At 43.7% G+C, this 27,993-nt stretch overlaps 2 protein-coding genes across 2 annotated transcripts in view; one reads left to right on the plus strand and one right to left on the minus strand.

Moving 5' to 3' along the window:
• Nucleotides 1–78: 78 nt before the first annotated feature.
• Nucleotides 79–27,832, minus strand: LOC115129734 (gamma-aminobutyric acid receptor subunit alpha-5-like). The gene is made up of 10 exons (XM_029660404.2): nt 27,814–27,832; nt 27,107–27,191; nt 26,798–26,922; nt 25,109–25,176; nt 22,150–22,370; nt 17,218–17,300; nt 7,128–7,271; nt 3,859–4,011; nt 1,598–1,809; nt 79–1,319 (listed from the first exon to the last, which is right to left on the minus strand). The coding sequence occupies exons 1-10, from the start codon at nt 27,830–27,832 to the stop codon at nt 1,014–1,016; spliced, it is 1,416 nt and encodes a 471-aa protein (XP_029516264.2). The 3' UTR covers nt 79–1,013.
• LOC115129733 (gamma-aminobutyric acid receptor subunit beta-3-like) overlaps nt 4,635–27,993 on the plus strand; it is a 52,368-nt gene continuing 29,009 nt past the window's right edge. Inside the window, exon 1 of the mRNA XM_029660401.2 lies at nt 4,635–5,141. Coding sequence (XP_029516261.1) covers nt 5,014–5,141 — 128 coding nt within the window. The 5' untranslated portion in view covers nt 4,635–5,013. The remainder of the gene's footprint in view (nt 5,142–27,993) is intronic.

Below are 27,993 nucleotides of genomic sequence, written 5' to 3' on the forward strand. Positions count from 1 at the left end.
AATGTTTTGAAACGGTAAATGAAACAAGTCTTTCTTATTGAACAAATCCAGGAAGTGCATCCATGTTTTAGTCCCCCCCATTTGATTGCTAAGGAACAAGACCCTGAAAACGGATCCTGTTACAGTACACGAGTTCAACCTTTCACGACAAAGGGTCAGCTCAAAACGTCTAAGTAGGCATCCACTCCCTCTAGCTTGGGGAAAACGCTTTCATTGCAATTGAAAAAGTCCGACCTTATCAACCAACCATTTTAGAACATGGTAATGCTTAGAATTTTCCCACTGTGCACTTTCACCTAGGTTGATTAGACTGTATCATCAATTACATCACAGCGTTGTATCTTGCTAGCTTATTTGGCCTCTGTCTCCACGGTTAGACCCACGTTTGTCCAAAAAAATGATGAATCTGTACATTATATAGATAGAGGTAAGAAATAGTAACATTTTAAATTGTACAAACAGTACATGTGAGATGGGCAAAAATGACAAAAGTATAACAACATATGTATCCAATAGAGATCAGAGAGATTTGTCCGCAGTATTATACAAACCTTACAAATTGACTGGAAATGACACTGAAAATAATTACTCGCCACTTTCCTTACCATCCTAGCCTCCAATATCTTACTTCATATTCCTAACACAGCATGTGTTTCTCAGTCTCTTATTCTTCAAGATGACAGGGTTATAAACAACAACATAAATGCCATGACCGTTTTCAATTCATTTGAGGCCAGGGCAAATGTCCACACTGCAGCATTATCAAAATGTCCTTGTCGGGTTTCACTTTCAAAATATCATTGTTGAATTAAAAGCAATGTACAGTAGGTATAAAGAGGGAATATCAAGACAAACATGGGTAGAGTATCTCTCCAAAAAAGCTTCATGCAAATGACAGTAATGAGAAAGACAGAAACCATGACATCTCCCATCCTTTGTGAGACAGTAGCATTTTCTTTAGCAGCTTGTAGGCCAATACGGTTGAAGGTAAGGTGGTGTGTTTGACAAAGACACTATGTTGGAGCCAATATATTGACTCCTTTGATGACCGGTTCTCTGTTGAGGTAAGTAGCCCAGTACACTAGGTTAAAGGTTCCAAATAGGACGGGGAAAACTATCCGGGACATTTTGTCGATTTTGCTCACGCTGTTGTAGGTTTTCTTGGGGTCCAGGACTTCTGTTTCAGACGATCTTAGTTGTATGGAGGTGCTGTTGGAGATGGTGGAGATAGAGATATCCTTAGTGATGTTGGGGGTGTAGTTCACTCCTGCTGTACAGACGTTGTTGGGCTTCTTAGAAAGCACCATAGGGTCCCTTTTCTGTTGAGATAAAATATTTCAAATGTATCATTTAATATTTAATACGGTACTATTTGTGTTGGATGGATACAAATAGTCTGTGTTACATGTCGACCCTCACAAACCGGGGCTAAACGGTTTTTATTTTAACTTTATGATTTCTGCCAGTAATTATTATGCATGTACAGCATCAATGTTTCCATTACGTCATCCCAAAAACACGACCATAGCTCTCTATCACTTTTCAATAGTGTTTCATAGACAGTTTTCATAAAGGAGAGTGGGATACCTGGACTCACCTTTGGGTGCTGAGCCTCCATGGCCTTTTTGCCATCCCACGCCCAGCTCCTCTTAGTGAAATAGTTGACGGTGGCAAACTCGATAAGCGCGGAGAAGACGAACGCATAGCACACAGCGATGAACCAATCCATGGCTGTGGCGTAGGCCACCTTAGGCAGCGAGTTGCGAGCGCTGATACTGAGAGTAGTCATAGTCAGCACTGTAGTGACACCTGGTTGAAAAACAGATACGTGATGTTCATTAGGGCACACAGTGGAAAAGGGTTTCAAAAGTTTTGCAACAGAAAAAATCAAATAATAGTTTCTACTTGGACAAGGCCAGGTAGTCCCTCCCTGTTTCAGTCCATTTTCTTCCATTCTCTGCCTAATGAACACTACCCCTTTATGATGAGTGAGCAACAGGTGGGAATAGAGTCGTTAACATAATCTGTAGTGACGTGTGGTAGCTGTAGACATTTTGGGATCATCAACTAGATTCAGCCGCGGGCCGATTTGTTATTGAGCGGATGGTCAGGGGGCCGGAACATAATTACAAATCATTTGTAGACTGCAAATTGATCGCAAGAAGACCAAACAAGTATAATACCATGTGTATGTGACAAATAAAATTTGATTTGATTTGATTTAATACTTCATTAAAACATAATCATTTCAAACCTTGCTTACATTTGTATCCGATAACATTCAGTATACACTATATACAACAGTATGTGGACACCCCTTCAAATGAGTGGATTTGGTTATTTCAGCCACACCCATTGCTGACAGGAGCCACACCCATTGCTAAAATTGTGTGCATAGCCATGCAATCTCCATAGACAAACATTGTCAATAGAATGGCCTTACTGAAGAGCTCAGTGACTTTTAATGTGGCACCGTCATACAACAGCTCAGCCGCGAAGTGGTACAGTAGGCCGCACAAGCTCACAGAAACGTCCTAGGTTGTAACACTCACTACCGAGTTCCAAACTGCTTCTAGAAGCAACGTCAGCACAAGAACTGTTCATCGGGAGCTTCATGAAATGGGTTTCCATGTCCGAGCAGCCGCACACAAGCCTCAGATCACCATGCGCAATGGCAAGCGTCAGTTGGACTGGTGTAAAGCTTGACACCAACTCTGGAGCAGTGGAAACGCGTTCTCTGGAGTGATGAATCACGCTTCAACATCTGGCAATCCGACGGATGAATCTAGGTTTGGCGGATGCCAGGAGAACGCTATCTGCCCGAATGCATAGTGCCAACTGTAAAGTTTGGTGGAGGAAGAATAATGGTCTAGGGCTGTTTTCCATGGTTCGGGCTAGGCCCCTTAGTTACAGTGAAGGGAAATCTTAACGCTACAGCATACAATGACATTATAGTTGTTTCTGTGCTTCCAACTTTGTGGCAACAGTCCTGTTTCAATGCCCCTGTGCATAAAGCGAGGTCCATACAGAAATGATTTGTCAAGATTGGTGTGGAAGAAATTGAGTGGCCTACACAGTGCCCTGACCTCATCCCCATCGAACACCTTTGGGATGGATTGGAACGCCGACTGCGAGCCAGGCCTAATCGGTCAACATCAGTGCCCGGCCTCAATAATGCTCAGGTGGCTGAATGGAATCAAGTCCCTATAGCAATGTTCCCAGAAAAGTGGAGGCTGTTATAGCAGCAAAATAGAGACCAACTCCATATTAATGCCCATGATTTTGGAATGAGATGTTCAATGAACAGGTGTCCACATACTTTTTCTGGTCATGTAGAGTCTATTATGGGTGGGAATATTTTGGCATATATTTTCAAAATTAAATTCACTTAGAGCTGATTTGCTGGCGTTTTTACAGTCTTCTATGTCCAACAATAAATAAAATAAGTATAAAAAAAGTATTTATTTATTTTTGCTCAGAACTTGGGGGGCCAAATAAAATCACCCTGTCAGTTGGGGATCCCTACTGTAGACATTCAGTTTTTTTTTAGGGACAAGAGAAAAGGTGGTCATCACCTGTGATGTCTATAATTACCTGAAAATCTATTTCAAATTGGCATGATCATGGATGATATAGATAATTGTCGTTTAACCAGGTCGTTATTGTGAAAGACAATGTGTTCTCAATGACTTATCTGGCTAACTAAAGGTTTAAATGTAAAAAATCTAACATTCATTCATGACAATTGTGATAATTGTATGTGTTGGGTGACGGGGCAACACATACTGTCCATTTTTTAGTTGAAAGTACACTTTTAGTTAGAGTTGATTCAAGTGGGTGTGGTGCGGTTATACTAACCAAAGACGGTCCTGGCTGGTACAGATTCACGGTTGAGCCAGAAGGACACCTGGGACAGGATCACGGTCATGAAGCACGGCATGTAGGTCTGAATGACAAAGTAACCAATCTTCCTCTTCAGGTAGAAGTGACACATCATGACTGTGTACTGTCCTGTTGGTTTAGAGGACAGTGGGACAAAGATAAATGAATAATTGCAGTGGCAACAATTATAGAGATATACAGTGGAAAGAGAGAGTGGATCGCAAAGTCATCCTGCATTTTTGTCTAATTGTATTATATATTTCATAATTTTATCGAACTTTATAATAATATGCATTTTTGTAAAAAAAAAAAAAGTGATATAAAATATAAATATATATTTAAAAAAGTTATATAAAAAAACACATGACAATGACACATGGCCCATGGCAACAATCGCCAACAAATATAATTATCTAAGAAAACAATGATGAATAAAATCAGATGAATAAAATCAGATATAAAATGGCTTCGCTAAAATATGTATGTTACACTCACTAATGTGACAGTTGCTGTGTGAGGTAAATGTTTAGAGGTAAAAAAGTGGAGAGAGAAAAAACAAACATATCCTGTTAACCAACTGAAGATTGCATTTGAAGCTTTAAAAAAATCCTTTCTAGCTTCCCACAGCCGGCGCCTGATAAACTATAGAAAATCCACTGATGACTGCTGCGTTCTCCAGGCAAAATCCGATTTTTGTATCTCACTAATCCCCTGTCACAATCTGCATCCTGCCATCAGGGAAAACGCTAGCTCAGTCCTGCCCACTCACTCAGCTCGGCTCTGCTCTGCTGTGCGCTGGCCTCGCACACTCGACAAGGACGCGACGCTACCAAATCTCCAGCGACCGACGGACAGATATCTACAGACCTAAGCTCCGAGTTAATAACAATTCTCCCAGGGGTGTGATGGAGGGGGGCTGACCTGGTGCCCCATGGGAAGTTTGTGATTCTGTGAGCCAAACGGACGTAGGGCCAACGCAGGGACCATCATGTCTCCAGCCCCAGAAGCCCCAGCTAGCCGGCGTCTTCTCGGCCCACCGGGGAGACACCCATGACTCCCAGCCTCTCTCCGCCCCGAGCGACCGACCGACCGGGGATCCGATCCTCCATCCGGACTGTTTGCTGTTGATGCATGGAGCCCGATGAGACTCATAGAGGAATGAACATGTACCTTTGGTGGATTTTACTGCAAGGATTCTGGAGCGTTTATGGGGAACTTCCATTCATTGCAGACAATAACGCAGCCATGTTGGTCAACTGGTGAGTACTGAGGCAACGGTGGTCCCAGAAAGTTCTTGAAATACTTAAGTAAATGTCATTTACATGTAAATATGCAAATATAAACAAAGGAAACTGGAATAGGCTGGGTTTTAGGATATGTCCAAAGAAGACATTGCATAAAAGCACACTGTTCTAAACCCAACTAAGGGACTCCATTTTGCAGGACAAACTATATTTCCCTATTTTACCAAACAGTGTACTATATCATTTTAGGGGTGTACGGTATTTATTTTCAGTGTGGTCCGCTGTAAATGTACTGGGAGGGGGTATAGGATGTCATGTCCCTAAACCGAGCTGTTGCTAATCTCGTCTTGATTTAGCCATAGAGGGATTGTCGCTAAGATTAGGCACATGCTAATTCAAGAACCGCAACAGAACTGACCCACTGGATTCCCATCGGGGACAGTGAACTCTACTGACTTGGCCCTGGGCCAGACAGACGGCCCACAGCCACCGCCTGACCTCCGCAGCTCCCATTTGTCACTTGCTGGCAAGCAGAGAGGAGCAGGTGGAGGAAAGGAGATCCACAAAAACACACTTTTAGCTCGCGGGCCTACTGAAGTTCGGGGTCAGTCCACAAGTGGACTATAGTTTACACTTATCAGTAGCCCTGCAGGGAAGCTTATAGGATCCCGCCGCCTACTTAACAGGCAGGGAGGGTTTTAGTTCTTATCCATGATCAAGGGAGATTGCCATGGAGGGACTGTCCTGCCTCTCCTTTCCTTTCATGGCCAAGGAGTTAAACGGCTGTGATGATGACTCACACGGTGCTGGATGGTTTCTGCCACTCTACGCACAACACCAGGGAAATCCACACTTTTAACAGCCATTCTGCAGACAGCAGCCGAAGTGTACTACAGTTCTGCTTTACATAAAGGGAATTAAGCCTTTCAGTCCCACGTGTCTTTGCCCGGGAGCCTGGGATGTCCAATCCCTGCGGGCGCTGTGATGTCGTCCTCTTATGCAAAAGCCTGATGGGACAGTCAACACGGGATTAACCCCTGACTCCCAGGGAGCTCAGGACAGGAATAAGTGAGTCCATGTGTAGCCTAAGTGACAGCTGGCTCCTTCCCTTTCTGCTCTTGCTCCTTCTCCAAAAATACCCCCCCCCCCCCGCTGGCCTGCAGCGAAGTACAGTGGAGTTTGGAGGAGTCAGGCTAAAAATGACATTTCAAAGGGATAGGATACCTTCACCCAAAATATTCATTTCCCCAACGTAATATTCAAGAGTCTACTGACCCACCCATGCTTCAATCTAAGTAACATAACAGAATCCCCATGAAAATCGGTCAGCTTAAGATAGAGATATTTGCATGGCCGCCTATGACAGCGTTCCGCACCTGCGGTGGAAGGTGGCGGAGCTACTTCGGTGTTTGTCAGACCATGAGAGAACCCTCTTTGTCCGGTCTTCTCACGGAAACGTCTGTAGCGTCCGAAGGGTTTGGCCTACCAACTAAGATGACCCCTCTATGGAAAGATGAGACTCTCTGTTTTGCCCTACTACCCCAACGAGTGTCACAGGACTCGTCTGAAGGTAACCCATACAATGAATGGAAGTATGGAGGTAGTTTTGTGCCAACAAAAATAAGGGTTGTTCAATATGTGTCCATAAAAACACAAATATTTCCTGAGCTTTCTTATGTCTCCTAGATATAGGACAGACACTTCAAAACCTTCATTTTTGAAGGTTTTTAGTCATTTATGAATGCGCTATTCAATGCGTTTCTATGGGCTATAGTAGTAAAGGCCAAAATACAATATTTTATCAAACATTTTCTATATATATTATTTGATACCTAAAGGGTACAATTCACAATCAAAATGTCTCAGGCTACATTCCATTCCAACATCCATATGTGCATACCAATTAGAATGCATACCGTAATACATTGCTTAATTCTAGGGTATGCTAGTGTGGATATTGGAAGAGAGCAGGGAAAGTTTTTTTTTTAGAATATACCTCACCTCGACTGGTGTAGATGTCCTCAGAGCCTGCGGTCTGGCCGATCAGGTGGTACTGGTTGAGACGGGATCCGTCTTCTGCCACCACTACAGACTTGGCAGCACCGGTTTGCCAGAGGTACACCACCTCAGAGACTGGATAGGCATCTGAAAGAGAGAAACGGGACACCGTGAGGGCGCTAATGAGATATTATACAGGCCAGGGCACATATCAGGAACTAGCAAGTCTCAGACCAAAGTCATAGTTGATGCTCAGATGTTGAGTCAAGCGAAACTAGGATGAAGCTATTACTAGGACTAAACGTTCTTCTGCCAACACATATCGGAGGCCGACGTCGTGTACGAATGAAATACATGATGGAAAAGGAACGGAACAGTTTGTTACTTATGTCCAGGACACAAGGTTCCTCATTTCCTACTCTAAGTGAAACTACATCGTGGTTTGGTGTCCTAGTTGATTTATTGAACAAATGCAAAGTCTCAGTGCCAAAAAGTTGCTTCTGATCCTGCTGTGTTAAGTACAGCTTGGCACCCATTGCGTTTGTGGATTATGTGGTGAATGGTTTTCTCTCTATGAACAGAGCTTAAGAGACAACACGGCTATACCCAATCTCTTTTCCTTTACCATAGTAGGACAATACCCCAGGAGCTGTACAGTATAGACCAGAGTAAGGGACTCTGCCAGCTTTGCCCCTCTGGGTGCTTCAGGCTTATATTGAGCTGTGGTTGAGCACATGTTTGCAAAGCAACACAGCTTGTTAATCACATAGCCACCCACAGTGGCTGATTGGAGCCGAGGGTGTCGGCTAACGCTGACCCCCAAGGTCTGGTCCAAATTACGCCTCTGCCACAGCAGAGAGGGTCATCAGGCATCGTGACATACAGAAAGACAAGGATGCATACGCAGACAGATGGACAAATGGGCAGACGGGTAGGTAGACAGACAGGCAGGCAGGCAGGCAGGCAGGCAGACACACACAAACACACCAACACCAGCTTCAGATTGTAGCCTACTAGTTTTTTTGCTCAAATTGGTGATCTGTAATCAAATTATTTCCCAATTAATCTAAAAGGGAATGATTTCTCTTGTCAGCTCTCTGTGTTGATTTTCCACCTTTAGGACATCATCCCTCTTACCTAGAGGATTACAGGAGGGTCCAGTGTGGAGCTCACTCTAAAGCTGGGGCTAAGCCCTAAAGACTCATGACATCCACAAGGAGTTACATTGGCTCCTCTCCTGAAACACTGACTCAAGAGAGAACACAAAGGCCTGCCAACATTGAGGATCTCTTAATAGGCTGTATCTATAGAACAGTCTGGATCGATCAGTAATACAAAGTTCAGGTCAGGTCAGCTATGGTTTATTGTAATCAGGTAGGTGCATGTCAAATATGAACTATAAACCAAAATATGAAGATGAAGAGTTTGGCGATCTGTTACAGCCAGAAACCCATTTTTTTTACACTACTCATGACAGAGAGTTATCATTTGAAGTACAAACATATCTCATTTTCTTTTTTAAATGAATTAACAAAAGCATTGTTACTATCAAATTTCCAATCATCAGACATTTACCGTGTACATTCTACACTAAACAAAAATATAAATGCAACATGTCAAGTGTAGGTCCCATATTTCATATGCTGAAATGAAAGATCCCAGAATTTTTCAAAACACACAACAAGCTTATTTCTCTCATTTTTTTCCTCACAAATTTGTTTAGATCCCTGTTAGTGAGCATTTCTCCTTTGCCAAGATAATTCATCCACCGGACAGGTGTGGCATTTCAAGAAGCCGATTAAACAGCATGATCATTACACAAGTGCACTTTGAGCTGGGGAAAATAAATGGCCACTCTAAAATTAGCTGTTTTGTCGCACAACACAATGCCACTATAACGACACAGGACAAGACCCAAATGCAGACAAAGGAGGAAGTTGGTTCGAGTTGCTGATATTTATTAATAGACAAGGGGCAGGCAAGAGGCAGGTCGAGGACAGGCAGAAGTTCGTAAACCAGGTCAGAGTCAGGTGGGTACAGGATGGCAGGCAGGCTCGAGGTCAGGGCAGGCAGAATGGTATGGCAGGCAGGCTCAGGGTCAGGGCAGGCAGAAAAGGTCGGAACCGGGAGGACTAGAAAACAGAAACTAGAAAAACCTGTTGGTAGGCTTGACGAGACAAGACGAACTGGCAACAGACAGAACCACCGGTATAAATACACAGGGGATAATGGGAACAAATTGGAGACACCTGGTGGGGGGTGGGGACAAGCACAAGACAGGTGAAACCGATCAGGATGTGACAGTAACCCCCTTTAGGGGCGCCACCTGGCGTCCTACCTGGGCGCATACCTGGTTGACCGGGATGCCGGCTGTGAAAGTCAGCGATGAGGGCCGGGTCCAGGATGTCCTTAGTAGGGACCCAGCACCTCTCCTCCAGGTCATAACCCTCCCAGTCAACCAGGTACTGGAAACTCCTGCCCCGAGGTCGAACACTCACCAGGCGTCTCACCATGTATGCCGGATGGCCATCGATGAGACTGAGACGGGGAGGGGGAGTGGGGCCTGGAAACAGGAGACAAAGGGCTGTGAGACAAATCTTAGACACATGAACCGTGGGATGTATACGAAGGGAAGCAACAGAACAGTGGGACTAAGGATTTTAGAGATGGGAAATCCCAGAAATGAGTGAATCCCAGAAAATGTTGCAGCTGCACTCTAAATGTGTGTTGGGGCCAATCCACCACCACTCTCACCTTGTCAGGATCCATCTGAACGTTCCCTTCAGCGATGACGTATCCCAGAAAAGAGATAGTGGGGCGAATGGAATTCACGCTTCTCATTTTTCACAAACAACTCAAGAGGCGCTGGAGGACTTGTCGGACATGCTTTTGAGCAGAACGGGAACAAACAAGCATGTCATTGAGGTAGATAAACACAAACCGATTCAGCACGTCACAGAGCACATCGTTGACCAGGGCCTGGAAAACTGCAGGGGCGTTGGTGAGTCCAAACGGCATGACCAGGTACTCATAGTGTCCGTTAGCTGGGTTGAAAGCGGTCTTCCACTCGTCTCCTTCCCTTTTCCGAACTAGGTGGTAGCCGTTCCGAAGGTCCAACTTAGAAAAGAAGGTTGCCCCCTGGAGAGGTTTGAAAGCCGAGGAGATGAGTTGTAGAGGGTAACGATTCTTCAAAGTGATATCATTGAGGCCATGGTAGTTGATACATGGGCGGAGGGTCTTGTCCTTCTTTTCCACAAAGAAGAAACCTGTGCCAGCAGGGGAGGCAGTAGGTCAAATGCTCCCAGCAGGTAGAGAGTCCTTAGTGTACTCCTCCCATGGCCTTGGTCTCAAGGCCAGAGAGGGAATACAGCCACCCACGAGGCGGTGTGGTGCCCGGGAGAAAGTCAATGGCGCAATCATAGGGGCGATGCGAAGGAAAGGAGTTGGTGCGAGCCTTGCTGAAAACCTCCAGGAGGTCCTGGTACTCCGCGGGAACGGCAGAGATATCCAATGCTTTTCCAGAGCCCGCAGGAGGACGCCCTGGGGCAGTCTGCGCCACTTTAAGGCAATGTGAGTGGTTAAAACAGGCTCCAACCCAGTGGTCCAGTCAATCAGGGGGTTGTGCCTTTGGAGCCGTGAAAATCCCAAAACGACAGGAACATGGGGAGATTCAATATGTAGAAGCTGTATGGACTCACTGTGATTGCCCGACACTCGCATGTTAGTGGGAACCGTACTGTGAGTGACCCTGCCAATGGAGCGTCCGTCCATGCTCTGACGTCCATGGGAATGGAGAGGATTTGTATGGATATACCCAGCTCAGATACTAGAGTAGCGTCCATGAAGTTCTCGTCAGTCCCAGAGTCAATGATCACCCGGAGAGATTTAGACCACTCCACAGCAGGATAACATGGAAAGGTGTACAAGTAATAGGAGTTAGAAGACTCACAGTATGGCCCACCAGCATACTCACCAGCGTACCTACTGATGAGCCTGGTCTTTTACTGGACGGGTGGATATGTAATGCCCTGTAGAACCACAATACAGGCAACAGTTGAAGCTCAGCCTACGTAATTGTTCCTTAGGCGACAATCTAGCCCTGCCCAGTTGCATAGGCTCTGGAGTAAACGAGTCGCCCGTCCCCGATGTTTCCCGAGGGGGCTCAGGTGACTTCGGAACCTCTCGGGAATGCAGGCGTCGGGGACTTCCGGGGTTCTTCGAAGGCGAGAAAGCAGGCATGGACGAGCGAGTGTGGCCGAGAACAGACCTCCTCTCCCTTCTGTGTTCCTGTAGGCGCCCATCGCCGGGGTAGGCTGGACAAAATCACCACTGGTAGGGGGATCACTGAGCGTCTGGGAGGTCTCCGTTGCGGCATGATGCCTGATAGATAGTCCACGGAATTGCTCCAGTAATGATTTGAAACCCTGGTCATGGCATTCTGCCAAAGTATGTACTTCCATAAAGTTCTGGAGTAGCTCCTAATTTCTCCCAATGGTGGCTCCATGCAGGGAGACAGTGTTGAGGAGCTAGTCCGAGTCTGCTGGGTCAGTCATGGACAGTTCATTCTATAATGACACAGGACGAGACCCAAATGCAGACACAGGAGGCAGATGGTTCGAGTCTCTGATATTTATTAATAGACAAGGGGCAGGCAAGAGGCAGGTCGAGGACAGGCAGAAGTTCGTAAACTAGGCCAGAGTCAGATGGGTACAGGATGGCAGGCAGGCTTGAGGTTAGGGCAGGCAGAATGGTATGGCAGGCGGGCTCAGGGTCAGGGCAGGCAGAAAAGGTTGGTACCGGGAGGACTAGAAAACAGGGACTAGAAAAACCCGCTGGTAGGCTTGACGAGACAAGACGAACTGGCAACAAACAAACAGAACCACCGGTATAAATACACTGGGGATAATGGGAACAAATTGGAGACACCTGGTGGGGGGGGGGGTGGAGACAAGCACAAGACAGGTGAAACAGATCAGTGTGACAGCCACATATGTCTCATGTTTTGAGGGAGCGTGGATTTGGCATGCTGACTGCAGGAATGTCCACCAGAGCTGGTGCCATATAATTGAATGTTAATTTCTCTACCATAAGCCGCCTCCAACTTCGTTTTTGGGATTTTGGAAGTACGTTCAATCGGCCTCACAAACGCAGACTCTGTGTATGGCGTCATGTGAGTGAGCAATTTGCTGATGTCAATGTTGGGAACAGAGTGCCCCATGGTGGCGATAGGGTTATGGTATAGGCAGGCCTAAGCTAAGGACAATGAACACAATTGCATTATATTGATGGCAATTTGAATGCACAGAGATCCAGTGAAGAGATCCTGAGGCCAATTGTCGTGCCATTCATCCACTGCCATCAGCTCATGTTTCAGCATGGTAATGCACAGACTAGGGCCGAATGAAGTTATTGCAATTGACTGATTTCATGATTTGAACTGTAATTCAGTAAAATCTTTGAAATTGTTGCGTTTATATTGTACGTAAAGTATAATTGCAACCTTTAGGGTAGTCAGTAACCTACTGTCGGGATTCAGGAAAGCGCTGGCTAGGACAGTACCTGCAGTCCAACAAAAGAATTCAATCAAGTGCAGATGAAGGATTTACGCTTTATCCGAGGTGTTAGCCTAATTTAAACTGAAACAACTGGCAAGCTGTTCCTCTCCTGAACACTGTCACTGTTGAAACACTGTGGGGATATTGACGTGAAACCACACCTGTCCTAAGAATAGAGGGCCAACATTTGGCGAGAAACCTCAGAAACAGCACCTTTCCTGTCTGCTATCAATGTGAGGCCTAGGTCTCTTTAAGCATGCAGGGAGATGCAGAGGAAGGTGGATCGTGAGGACTAATGGGCCAGTCAGGACCATGGGGAATGAGTGGAGGTACAGATATAGGATCTTCATTTACTGTAGCAGGAAAATAATCCTACAGCAACAGGACATTTGAATTGTTAATTAGATTGTAATTGACTGACATTTTCCGTAAATTAAAATCCCGTCTAAGATGAATTTCAAAGTAGGAAATTACAAACGTCAACCTCCTGCAACAGGTTGATCAAATTAATATCTCTATAGATTCCTCAGCTTTTGTAGATGGTCTGTATATAAAATAGAAAAACACAAAGGCCTAGAGAACCAGGTTAAGAAAGGGATGAGCCCCAGGAGCCTGGAAGAAAGAAAAGGAAACAGAGAGAGAGAACACGGAGAGAGAGAAAGAAAATGTGAGGGCGAGTCAGGTACTTCAAGGCTATACACTGTACCAGTCTACTTCATTTCTACTTCATTTCCATGTTCCATGTAAAAAAATATATGTATATCTTTTATTTTATTTTTCTAATTATGGATGAAAAGAATAACTGTACTTTAATCCCCCGGATGACAAAGTGTCTTTCTGGATTAAAGAAAATAATCAAAATGAGGTCCACTGTGAATGTTTCTAGGGACTAAACGAGCGTTTCTCCCTAGCTGTAGGAGGAAAATTAAAGGCATTTGTCATGTAAGGACTGTGTGTGTGTGTGTGTGTGTGTGTGTGTGTGTGTGTGTGTGTGTGTGTGTGTGTGTGTGTGTTGGGTGGGAAGAACAAAGAAAAAGAAAGTGATGGATCAATGTAAAGTGCAGTAACTAAGCAACCAAGCTCAATAGCATGTCATAGCACTTTGCTGTAGTACTGGTACTACTGGCCATGCCTAGTGGATTGCTATTTACAGTCAGACTTCTTGGATGGCTTTAGCCGAAAGCCAGGGCCAAAATGTAAAGTTGGGTGGGTTTAGAAGCCTTAAGGATAATGATGCGGGGAATACCATGATTTAGTAGTAGAGCTAAAGGATTTGGCAGACCGGGCCTGTCACATATGCCAACTTTACGGCAACCTCTTCCTGACTTTAAGATTGCACGGTACACACCCATCTATTACATAACATGAACATTAGGAGTTGCGATAGATGAATGAGTGAGTGAGTGAATGAATGAATGAATGAAAGGATGAATGAGTAAACAAATGAATAAACAAATGAACAAACAACTGAACAAATGAAACGATGGACAGATTTGATATCATCTTTGTTTACATACTGTCCACGCACCAATACATCTTAATCTGAAAACCTGAGCCATCTACTGTACCTGTGAGGAGAGTGTGCTAGTACATAATAGCAATAGGATGCTTTTACAGCATCTAAAACCCCTACTTGACCATGGGAATAGAAAAGAGCTACACCGGGTATACAGCAATGCACTGATTGAGCCTTGCCTGTAGTATACAACCCATTTTAAACCAGCTTCGTTTATCAAAAGAGGCTGTGCCCAGGTCCCAAATGGCACCCTATTCCCTATTCCAGAAAATAGGGAGCCATTTGGGACGCATACGGCCCTCTGTACTCTCCATCTCTCCACTCCATACAGATAACCTTGTGTTAGTAATGCATGGACGACAATAGAGAACCCAGCTCCTAAAAGCACTTCAGTTCACCACAGCTCTAATCGGTTGAAGACTGAGAGAGTCTTGAGTGTCATCATTCCACAGACTTCAATGACTGTTTATTACAGCACTCTTGTAGATTATTTCCGCATCACGATATAGTTTTAACATCAATTTAACCATTTTATGAATTTAGATGTGGAATAGTGTCAAAAGGGCACATTTTTGACCTGTGATGTTTATTTGCTGGTGATTTCAATATTTTATTGTTCCTTGTAGTACAGTACACTAGTTATGAGTTCATCTTAAAAAGAGTGTCTGCTATCAATACAATATACAGTAGTAAGTCAAAAAAGCAGAAGGAGATCCCACGTCTCAAATATGACGTTGCATTGACCCCCGAATTTCGTCTTAGCAGCAGCAGCATGGTCAGGTCAGACATTTTCCATGCTACTCCACAGACCTATACAAACGTAGGATCTTCATTTGTTCCAGTTTGCTTATAGCAGGAAAATAATCCTGCAGTAACAGGAAATATAAATTATTAAGTGGATTATAATTCATGGAATTTTTTTGTGGAGGTTGATACATTGTTCATTAGGGCAAATCAAGTCAAAAAATGTCAAATTGGAATTGACAAACTTCATAAGCATTTTTAACTCTCAAATAGACGACACCTTTTAAATGTCCTGCAACAGTTCTCCTGCAACAGGGTGATCAAATTACCATCCTACATCTGTACAAACATACACACACTCCCTCCTCCCCACACCCTACCACATCCATCCTACTTATCATGGACATTATTTGATAAGACTTAGTTTTTCTGTGCTGCTTGAAAAAAAGGTCAACTGTGGGCCAAGAGAATAAAGGCAAAATGCACTTTCCATCATCCTTCATATCCCCTGTGAGCTCGGCTGCACAGGAAAGCAGTTTTATCTGGTGGTGAAGTGGGATGTGTGGGTGTTGGAATGAGAAATAGAGCCTGTGGTCACAGTGCTCAGACAACTGGCTATACTGTAGTAGCTGTATCGGTATGCTCTGTATGTAAATGACTCAAATGCAAATGTTTTCCGAGTGTCTGGCCTTTTTTTGTTAGGACAAACCTAGTCTGTAATTTCAAAGTGAAATTCTAAACTTTAGAAGGCTTTTTAAAACTCAAATACACTACAAGTTTCCATTTCCTGCTGAGCAGAAAAATATCTCCGCAACAAAAGAGTGATCAACTTAAGATCATACACCTGTAGGGGCAGTTCAATCAGCTAGTTAATCTGGCTATATACGTCCTATGGTGTGACAAAGCCCAGGGTTTACTATAGTGTGGCATGGCGTGACCCTGCTCAGGGCATTCCTATTAGCTTCCCCGGGACTATCCATCTGCGCTGTCCGCTTCTAAAAGGTCAAAGTACAGCTGAGCTATTTCAGGCCAGCACTTAAACCCGGCAGGCAGGCAACACCCGTTAGAATAGCAGAATACATGGGGCGACATTTCGAAACTTGGTTGTGCGTAAGCATTTTTTTCCCTCTTGTTATGCCAGTCACTGCCAGTCTCTCAATTAGCCCATGTCAGCATTAAAAAAAAGGTATATAAGTCTAGCCAGCTATTTAAACTTGTTGTAGTGGCGGCAGGTGGCCTAGTGGTTAAGAGTGTTGGACCCCTTTGAATCCCTGAGCCGACGTGGAGAAAAATCTGTCAATGTGCCCTTGAGCAAAGGACCATAATTGCGGCTAAAAGTCACTCTGGATAAGAGCATCTGCTAAATGACTAAAATGTAAATGTAGTAATCATGGCTGAATTACCAACCAGGCACGAAGGGCCATTGATTTTGTTAGTCACTCTCACTCAAATACTATATTAACATGGCATAAGTCATTGCAAAATGTGTCAAATTTCTGTAAATGATCTTTAAAACTGCAAATAATTTGCTCCACCCCATGGCAAAATGTGTAGAATTACAGGAAATTATCTGTAAAACTGCAAAAGAAATTATATGCCCCTTGACAAAATATGTGGAATTGTACTTAACTTTTTCTCTCTGCCGTCAAGAGGGGGGCCACCAAAATGTTTTGCCAGCGAGGCATGGGGGCCCCCCAACCAAATCTCACAGAGGGCCCCCAAAAAGTCTAGGGGATGGCCCTGCCTGACCATAGTCTGCTTTTAGGTCTAATTGGTAAATGATAATACAACCCTGGGAGCCCTGGCGAGGTGGTACAGTAGGATAGCCCAGGTGCTGAGGCCACAGGCCACGTGCCAAGTTAGCAAAGGTAATTAAGGACCAGGTTACGAAAGGTAATTAAGGACAAGCAATTTGATTAAAGGATATAGACCTTTTGGCCCTCCACCTAGTTTAACTGAACCAGGTTTAGCTCCTCCGGTTTCAGGATTCAGGTCATTCCTTATTGCAGCGCCGTCGTTGTGGCTGGATCCTGTGTTCTTTCCTTGCTCCATAGGTACCATCCTACAGAATACTGTGCAAGCTCAATTGTCTCTTTAGAGGAATTGATTTGGTAGTTTACTGAGTTGGAGGTTTGATAAATAGTGCTGTCATTGACTCGTACTCAGATCATAAGACATCTGGGCCTAGTAATGTTTATACGTATGGGATCTGTGCCGTTGTATTATTCGTGTGGCAAAGAGTAATACACTAAATATCAACACATGGAATTTTACTCACAGCTTCCAAACTTCAAAGGGCAAGCATGAGCATCCATTGGGAAGTCCTCCAACTGCATGGGACACTCCGCCGATATGGTTAACCTAGAGAGAGACACAAAAGATCAAGACAATAAACCCAAATCCCCTACAGCTATATAATAATCCTGTTATTTCAAGTTTCAAATCCGCAGTCATCATCAACATCTTCATCTCCAGTGCTAACGTTAGTTGCATAGATAGCACAATGCCTGTACGATGACATCACATGCCGTTTTTTTCCCCTTGTAGTATTTCTAGACAGAATCACCAAGAATTCACCCTGAGCCAATCACATGGCATTACATTTGAATATACTGCCATCTTGTGGTGGTTGTATTATTTGTGAATTCCCAGCTGTCATTCACTTCAAATCCCCCATGTACTGTCCGTCAAGAGTGTATTCACAGAGAACATGTCCACAAAGTAACCACATATAGTGACACATGTAAACACGTTGATATAACAATGAAATGAGGACACCTCTCGTCCTTGAGGACCATATGGACCTCCGGTTGTGTTCACTTCACTGCATCCTTATTCAATGTTATTACTTTGCTTATGTTGCGTCAAAGCCAGCTGACATGTTTTCAGATCTTATTGGATCATAGGAAGACCAACTCTAATTCTCATTGGTCTGTATTGTGAACAGGGAAGGCTGCCATCATGTGGTTACAAGAGAAACTGCAGGACTGGAAATTGAAGAACCCAGATTTTCTGTCTCACAAGGAAAGCATATTGGTATACAGGTTTGATTAGCTATATCCTAATGTAGGTCCATGCATAGAGAGCTGCCTTTTTCCCTTTCAAAATTAGGGCTACAAATGTAACCGGTGCCATCTATTCTAAATCATCCCCATTACTCATTTTTTTTGCATTTACAATTATGCACCTGCATTTCTTGTGTGATTAACATTATAACATTTACTTGTTACGTGTTGATGTCACCAGTGCACCTCAAAGGAATGAACATGGCAAAAAGACTGCACTAGTTTCTTAATATGCATATTTCCTGCATCAGAGGCACAGTTTGCTCTGGATATAAGAATACTGCATGATGCTCTCGTGCTTTAACCTCTTCTGAAGGTTTCTGAAAACTCTGTTGCTCTCGGGCTAATGTTTCGGGAATCGGGGGGGTGAGAATGCAATCACATTTAGTCATTATCTCCACTGGAGAGAAGGAGCCCTCCCCTGATGTCGGTGGATTCGGAAAGGCTGGACCATGCAATAAATCTAGGTAGCGCGTTAATCTCTTTCCTGGTAATGGAAATACATTAGGAGACAGGAGTAAAAACCGGAGCGATTAAAAGCAGAAAAGTCCTGATGTTTCATTTCCTGAGTCGTTGGGAAAATCTATTACCTTTTTTTAAAATGATGGGCCTGGTATCTGCTTCTTCTTCTTCTTCTTTCACTCATCAGACTTTGATTCCAGCGACGGCGATGCCTGATCGTGCCAAATAGTGCCCGGTCACATGGCCATAAGGGGTTAATATGGTTCATCTATTTCTCTTGCATCTATTTATCTGGCATTAAGATGATTTTAGTTGGTGGTAATTGATCTGGACTGACTGATACCTCCTAAAATGATACCAGGAAGTCCTGATCTATTCTTATGACTGCTATTGGTTGTCATCACATTCGGTTCCTGTCTATTATGAATTCAATGGTGAATATTTAATCTAACCTGCCACATATTGGTCAGTGTCCGATAACATACAAAATACAGCATCACAAAGAACAAAAGAACAGAAAATTGTCTGAGCCTACGTTACCAAGACCTTGGCTGAGTAGAACAGCTGTGCAGAGGCTTTTGTTACCTCCTACACACAAGACAACAACAATAACCAAACCAGTTCAGGGCCATTTGTGAATCGTGGCTGGGTGTATTTCAGTGAGCGTAACATTAGCTTTTCAGACACAAAGCTCAGAAATGATCCTCTATAAGTCTAAGCCTTTGGGTGGGGTGGGGGAGGTTCAGCTAACATATGGAATTGTTTTAAGATGGTCATACCATGGATAATTTAGCTATTTGATTTGGAATTTTAGGACCCCTGTAGGTATTCCCCCCCCAAATTTTAATTTGGTCTTTACTACTATAGCCTATAGAAACACATTGAATAACACAATCATAAATGGCCAAACAGACAGTCAAAAATAAAAGGGGGAATAAGATTTTGACACACTTTATCTAAGAGATATAAGAAAGCTACAGTAAGGAAATACTTTTGTTTTTTGGACACACATTTAACCGCCTTTTTTTGTTGGCACAAAACTAACTCCATACTTCCATTCATTTATTTTTTTACCAGTTACCTTCAGACGAGTAACACTTGCGGAGATCGTAAATCCAAAACGGAGAACACCATCGTATTTGTGAGAATATCTCCTTTCCATAGCGGGGTCATATTAGTTTGTAGCCCAAATCCTTCAGACGCTACAGAGTTTTTCGTGAGAAGACCGATTTTTCGGGATGTCACATGGTCTGAAAAACGCAGCCCATTCAAAGAAACATATACCTAGCTTAAAGGGGATATTTGTATTATTATGTTACTTAGTTTGACGCACGAGTGCTTCAAGACTGCTTCGATCACGTGGACTGGGATATGTTCCGGGTAGCCTCAGACAACAGCATTGACCTATACGCTGACTCGGTGAGCAAGTTTATTAGCAAGTGCATCGGTGATGTTGTACCCACTGTGACTATTAAAACCTCCCTAACCAGAAACCGTAGATTGATGGCAGCATTCGCGCAAAACTGAAAGCGCGAACCACTGCTTTTAATCATGGCAAGGCAACTAGAAACATGACCGAATACAAAGAGTGTAGCTATTCCCTCCGCAAGGCAATCAAACAAGCAAAGCGTCAGTACAGAGATAAAGTACAGTCACATTTCAACGGCTCAAACACGAGACGTATGTGGCAGGGTCTACAGTCAATCACGGATTACAAAAAGAAAACCAGCCCCGTCGCAGACATCGATGTCTTGCTCCCAGACAAACTAAACAACTTCTTTGCTCGCTTTGAGGACAATACAGTGCCACTGACACGGCCCGCAACCAAAGCCTGTGGGCTCTCCTTCACTGTGGCCAATGTGAGTAAAACATTTAAACGTGTTAACCTTCGCAAGGCTGCCGGCCTAGACGGCATCCCTAGCCGCATCCTCAGAGCATGTGCAGGCCAGCTGGCTGGTGTGTTTACGGACATATTCAATCAATCCCTATCCCAGTCTCCTGTGCCCACATACTTCAAGATGGCCACCATTGTTCCTGTTCACAAAAAAGCTAAGGTAACTGAACTAAATGACTATAGCCCCGTAGCACTCAATTCTGTCATCATGAACGGCTTTGAGAGACTAGTCAAAGATCATATCACCTCCACCCTACCTGATACCCTAGACCCACTCCAATTTGCTTACTGCCCCAATATGTCCACAGACGACGCAATCGCCATCACACTGCACACTGCCCTATCCCATCTGGACAAGAGAAATACCTATGTAAGAATGCTGTTCATTGACTACAGCTCAGCATTTAACACCATAGTACCCTCCAAACTTGTCATTAAGCTTGAGACCCTGGGTCTCGGCCCCGCCCTGTGCAACTGGTTTCTATACTTTCTGACGGGCCGCCCTCAGGTGGTGTGGGCTGATACTCAACACTGGGGCCCCACAAGGGTGCGTTCTCAGCCCTCTCGTGTACTCCCTGTTCACCCATGACTGCGTGGCCATGCACGCCTCCAACTCAATCATCAAGTTTGCAGACGTCACTACAGTGGTAAGCAATGATGAGACGGCCTACAGGGAGGAGGTGAGGGCCCTCGGAGTGTGGTGTCAGGAAAATAACTTCTCACTCTACGTCAACAAAACAAAGGAGATGATTGTGGATTTCAGGAAACAGCATTTCCACTTTGACAGGACAGTAGTGGAGAAGGTGGAAAGTTTTAAGTTCCTCGGCGTACACATCACGGACAAACTGAAATGGTCCACCCACACAGACAGCGTGGTGTAGAAGGAGCAACAGTGCATATTCAACCTCAGGAGGCTGAAGAAATTTGGCTTGTCACCTAAAACACTCACAAACTTTTACAGATGCACAATCGAGAGCATCCTGTCAGGCTGTATCACCACGAGGTACGGCAACTGCTCCGCCCACAAACGTAAGGCTCTCCAGAGGGTAGTGCGGTCTGCACAATGCATCACCGAGGGAAAACTACCTGCCCTCCAGGACACCTACAGTACCCGATGTCACAGGAAGGCGAAAAAGATCATCAAGGACAACCACCATCCAAGCCACTGCCTGTTCACCCCGCTATCATTCAGAAGGCGAGGTCAGTACAAGTGCAACAAAGCAGGGACCGAGAGACTGAAAAACAGCTTCTATCTCAAGGCCATCAGACTGTTAAAACAGCCATCACTAACATAGAGTGGCTGCTGCTAACATACAGACTCAAATCTCTGTCCACTTTAATAAATGTAATAAATGGATTTAATAAAGGTATCACTAATCACTTTAAATAACGCCACATTAATAATGCATACATATCCTACATTACTCATCTCATATGTATATACTGCATTCTATACCATCTACTGCATCTTGCCTATGCCGCACGGCCATCGCTCATCCATGTATTTATATGTACATTTTCTTATTCATCCCTTTACATTTGTATGTATAAGGTAGTCGTTGTGAATTTGTTCGATTACTTGTTAGATATTACTGCATTGTCAGGAACTAGAAGCACAAGCATTTCGTTACACTCGCATCTGCTAACCATGTGTATGTGACCAATAAAATGTGATTTGATTTGAATAGACCTGACACAATTCCCTGCACTACATTACAGGCACTTCCTATCTGTTCATATGTGACACATTTCTATCTGAAATAGTACTGAACGGTCCCGTGGTTGGTACCTCATGGTGTAGAGCAGCGTCCCGTCATCCTTCAGTCTCAGTAGCTTGTTGGGCGTGGTCATGTTGTGGGCGATAGACTTTTTCCCGTTGAGGAAGAACGTGTCTGGGGTCCAGATGTTACTGGCCAGGAGGTTGTTCAGAGGCAGCATCTCCATGGGTCCTTTGAAACACAGGCGCTCGTCTTTCCAGCTTTGTCGGAAAAACACATCGATGGTGTACTCCTAAGGTGGAGAGAGGCATGGTGTTGATACATGGTGATAACACTCCGAGTCAAAGCCCGTGGACACATGCAGATCTGCTATTTTAATTTGATCCCTCTGACTCTGAGAATGTTCCTGTGCAGGAGGAAATGCAATGTGTAGTGTACCTGAGGTTTAAAAAGGTTTTAAAGTATTTCATTTGGTATTATTTTATTTGATTAGATGTAGTATTTTGGACTAACCCTACCACCCCTCCCCTAATTGTAGTAAACTAACGAACAACAACACTTAAGCTTCTACTTCCAGCTTATACATGCTGCCTTCGGAAAGTATTGGCTTTTTCCACATTTTGTTACGTTAAAGACTTTTTAAAAACGGATTAAAAATAATTATCCTTCCCAATCTACACACAATACCCCATAATGACAGAGCAAAAACAGTTTTTTAGACATTTTTGCAAAAACAAATATAAATTTAAAAAACGTATTTACATAAGTATTCAGACACTTTGCTATGAGACTCAAAATTGAGCTCAGGTGCATTCTGTTTCCATTGATCACCCTTGAGATGTTTCTACAACTTGATTGGGGTCCACCTGTGGTAAATTCAATTGATTGGACATGATTTGGAAAGGCACACAACTGTCTATATAAAGTCCCACCGTTGACAGTGCATGTCAGAGCAAAAACCAAGCCATGAGGTTGAAGGAATTGTCCGTAGAGATCCGAGACAGGATTGTGTCGAGGCACAGATCTGGGGAAGGGTTCCAAAAAAAATCTGCAGCATTGAAGGTCCCCAAGAACACAGTGGCCTCCATCATTCTTAAATGGAAGAAGTTTGGAACCACCAAGACTCTTTCTAGAGCTGGCCGCCCGGCCAAACTGAGCAATAGGTCGAGGGAGGTGACCAAGAACACGATGGTCACTCTGACGAAGGTCTAGAGTTCCTCTGTGGAGAAAGGAGAACCTTCCAGAAGGACAACCATCTTTAAAGCACTCCACCAGTCAGGCCTTTGTGGAAGAGTGACCAGATGGAATCCACTCATCAGTAAAAGGGACACATGACAGCGCACTTGGAGTTTGCCAAAAGGTACCTAAAGACTCTCAGACCATGAGAAACGAGATTCTCTGGTCTGATGAAACCAAGATTGAACTCTTTGGCCTGAATGCCAAGTATCACGTCTGGAGGGAACCTGGAACCATCCCTACGGTGAAGCATGGTGGTGGCAGCATCATGCTGTGGGGATGTTTTTCAGCGGCAGGGACTGGGAGATTAGTCAGGATCGAGGCAAAGATGAACAGAGCAAAGTACAGAGAGATCATTGATGAAAAACTGCTCCAGAGTGCTTAGGACCTCAAACTGGGTTTGAGGTCATTGAGGACAACGACCCTAAGCACACAGCCAAGACAATGCAGGAATGGCTTCGGGACAAGTCTCTGAATGTCCTTGAGTGGCCCAGCCAGAGTCCGGACTTGAACCCGATGTAAAAGTGACATTTGAGCAGTTTTTTATTATTATAAATTAGTACAAAATTTGGAAAACCAGTTTTTGCTTTGTCATTGTATTGTAGATTGATGAGGGGGGAAACTATTTAATACATTTTAGAATAAGACTGTAACGTAACAAAATGTGGAAAAAGTCAAGGGGTCTGAATATTTTCCGAAGGCACCGCACATTTTACAGACACAATATATTTTACAATCTTTTGTTTTGTTTTTACTCCTATCCTTCCACTACCCTCAACCCCTCCCGTCTATTTCTGAAGACCATCCAGTTTGATTTCTATTTGCCATATATTTTTAACTGTGCTTTTTCACAAAAGTTCTGAACCTTTATATTCTCATAGTTTCTACAGAATGGGTGATTTGCAAGTGTAACAGGGTTATATTGGTGATTCCCCTTGCCACTTTATTGTTAAGCCAATGGGTTTTTGGTTTGAGTTTTGTCTTGCCTTCACCTACTCAACATGGCATCTTATTGGCTGGTTTGCGTAGCTTGCTTACGAGGGGGGATGTTCCAGTTAGAATCATCCCAGTGAACAAGCACTAAACCAGCATGCGTGAATGCAGAGTTGGATGGTGAGCCGTGCATTGCATGGCGTGCAATTTGGTGCCGTTCCTATCAGAATAAATCTCCATGACTGGTGCTACACGTTGGAGTTCCGTGTCGATGACTGATTGTACACGACGCAAGAAGAGTACTGTTACACAAAGTCATAGTCAATCGATCAATAATATAATAATACTTTTTTCCAAAAAAAATCTTTGAATTGACAATCTGTATAAACTATGAGAACAAAAAGGTTTAAAGTTAGCCATTTTCACCTTAAAAATGTCAGACTTGATTTTCCCTAACGAAAAGTGTATCAACGCCCACAAAAATGTCCATTCATTGTAATCCATGTAATAATTCACATTGTTGCTGCAGGATTCTTTTCCTGGTCAAATTGAAATACAAACTGTAAAACTAGTCCTGGACAACAAAAATAAATACTAAAAGGAGATTCTCCATTGAAATAACGTTTCAGTCCAGGACTTAATCTGCATCCTGGAATCTGGCCCATGATGTATTTCTTGAAAATATATTGATTTATTACTTAACAAAAAAATATGAATACACATGTCACTATATGCGCCTAGGATAATTGCTGTGTATTTTAACATTTACATGAGGGTGTGGTGTTACTCCGATCGCAAAGAATTACGTTAATGGACGTCATTGAAATGGTGCATAATGAAATGGGCTGTAAATTGACTCACCATTTCAGTATCTGAAACTGGGCCAAAGCTTGTGACAAATATATTGGTTTTGATCTCCGTGACCTTTTCTGTGGATAGAATGGGATTTGGAATATGACCGTGAACATGAAGAGACAAGGGACAGGGACAAATTCAATTTATGAGTAATCATCATTGAGATTTCCATTTGAAATCTTTTACAGCCTTCAATGACAGAAACCATTCTGAGGAAGTGAGTGCAGCTCTGTTCTCCAACCCCAGTTGCCAAATCCATGTTGGATGTATCCATGTTACATTAGCGACATTATGAAAAAAGATTTAGAAAGGGGGGAAAAAGGATTTTAAAAATCACTGTAAGACCAAATCGGAGGTAGAGCATTTTCTTTCCTCTAAGAGATGCAGGATATTTCTATCTTCCGGTGAACACTCTTTGACTCCCTCTCTCTCTCTCTCTCTCTCTCTCCCCCTCTCTCTCTCTCTCTCTCTCTCTCTCTCTCCCTCCCTCTCTCTCTCTCTCTCTCTCTCTCTCTCTCTCTCTCCCTCTCTCCCTCTCTCCCTCTCTCTCTCTCTCTCTCTCCCTCTCTCTCTCTCTCTCTCTCTCTCTCTCTCTCTTTCTCTCTCTCTCTCTCTCTCTCGTCTGAATAGAGGTCTGGATCTCAAGGTTACTTTTTGCAGATGGAGGTGGTGGTCATGAGGGGGGCTGTGTGATATATGGCGTGTTGGCAGTGCAGTTCCTTCTCACTTAGGATTGATCTATTACTGTGATTGCTTTGCTCTTGGAATATATTCCAGTCAATGCAATTCTGTATATTAGAACAGTCTCTTTCTTTTTCTCACTGAATCCAAGAAGTCTAGCAAGTGTGATTTTATAGAGGGGGAAAATGCTATTCTGGATCACAAATTATGTATGAGGCTAAACATTGGCATACTGCAGTTTTGCGAGCCCCCCCCCCCCGCAAGGTCTGATCAAGTTTAATAGCTTATCTCATGCTATTCTAAACATTTTGCCATGAGACTGAGAGAAAATGTTGCAGTTTTAAAGCTAATTTGCTAATCATTTTGCCATGGCTTATGATGTGTTCATATGCTTTCTGGGGAAGAGGGGGGTGGCCTCCAGGGTGCCCCCAACCAAAACGCCCCAGAGCCCTCTCCCTGCAAGTAAGGGAGTGTTTCCAAAACATATAGTTGGTCCCACGTGGGGTCACACAGCGCATCTCAGTATGGACCGCACTATGCATTTATCGTCTCATCAGCTGGTAACTTTTTTCTTGTGACAGGTCAATTTGCTGCAGCATAACCTGCATAGCATTTAGGCTACAGTGATATAATTGCATTAAATCAGTGCACACGCAGGCACACTCTCTTAGTATTTCTCTTTCCCCCCATCAAATCCCTTCAAGTTGCAAAAGAACCTAAATACATTCAGTATAAATTCAAACAAAGACAAACTGTAAGTTGAAACAGAAACATCTACATTTCACACTGTATTTCGGTTCTATAAATCCCCTGCATCAGCATGCTACAATGGTCCAGCTGCACCTGGCTTGAGTGTACTCTGAGGAAATACAATGTCAAATAAGAGTATTAGTGAATGACATTTGCCCCAAGAAATACGGATATAATACTGTATTGTGTTGTATTGTTTTGTACTGTAACCTCTAGTGATGTGAGTTTGGATCAGAATGGTCTGTAAGTCGGGATATACGTTACCTCCAAGTCCTGGTCTGAGTCTGTTGTCGTAGCCGTCCAGCAGTCCGTCCAGTATCCGCGTGAAGATGGTGATGTTGTCATTAGCCTCTGCCTCTTTCAATGCCTCTGCTGTGGTCTGGCCACGACTGGAAAAGACACAACATCAATCAGGCTGGTTAGTTCCACATACTGTAACATGGAGACTGCTTGACAAGGCTAGTGTTGATGTCAATAAAGCACATCATCGTTGGACATGTACAGTATATCTACTGTTCAAATGAGGATGTAATGCAGTGTATAGTCAGATTGGATGGTAAACGCTTCACTTACCCCACGTGACATGTAATACACACTAGCAAGACAGAGATCCACACGTGTTTCATTGTAGAAAAGCTGGTCATTTTGTCCTCTATGTCTGGAATAACAACATATAATCCACAATCAGTACTTTCAGTAGTATGTATTGTCATCATACTCCCACTCCTACTTCTCCTTCATCTTCTACACTATACTCCTACCAGAGTATTATTACTACAGTACTAGTATTACTATAGTACCATAATGATAAGTACTTTGGTGTTGTACTGTACCCCACCCTCCCCCAATACGCACACCTGACCACGCACACTTTCAACTAGCAGCCCTATAATGGACCTACAAGAGTAATCAGTAGGCTAACCTTGATACAATAACTGTTTGAAACTGTGAATATACCAATCATGTCTTTCTACATTCCTGGCCCACGTCCTTGTGTGCATTCATTTTGCCCAATGCTAAACACCTTGTTGCAGCAGTATTATAACATCTCCCCACTTTGCGGCAACTGTTCGTGTTCGCAGTTGCATTGTATTGGTGATCCTCACTGCGTATGAATTCGCAGGCAGTGAAATAGGTTTTCAATGTAGGCTAATGATGTACCCTCACTGTTCCCTTTCCCCAGACCCCCCCACTCATACCCCCCTAACAAAAGAGGGAAGGAGAGTGGGGGTGCTTCTGATGCCATCCTCATGCATAAAAGAGGGTTGAAAATCAATTACCTGTAGAGAGAGCCATCATCTTGATTTAAATCCAGGTTAGAAAAGCGATACAAAACCCGCAGCAATGAAAGTCAAGGGTATGCTGCTGCTCCTTCAGAGGGATATAGATATACTCCGTTTATAGTTGCCACCGCAGGCAGTCTCGATCGTGTATTGTTCTCTCCTGATTTGCTTGACTGA

Source organism: Oncorhynchus nerka, linkage group LG5, assembly GCF_034236695.1.
Source record: "Oncorhynchus nerka isolate Pitt River linkage group LG5, Oner_Uvic_2.0, whole genome shotgun sequence".
Lineage (NCBI taxonomy): Eukaryota > Metazoa > Chordata > Actinopteri > Salmoniformes > Salmonidae > Oncorhynchus > Oncorhynchus nerka.

Coding starts and splice junctions, on each gene's coding strand:
- LOC115129734 (XM_029660404.2), bottom strand. Junction 4,012..7,127: donor GGACATCTACACCAGTCGAG/GTGAGGTATATT, acceptor CTAAACCAACAG/GACAGTACACAGTCATGATG. Junction 1,320..1,597: donor TGGAGGCTCAGCACCCAAAG/GTGAGTCCAGGT, acceptor TTATCTCAACAG/AAAAGGGACCCTATGGTGCT.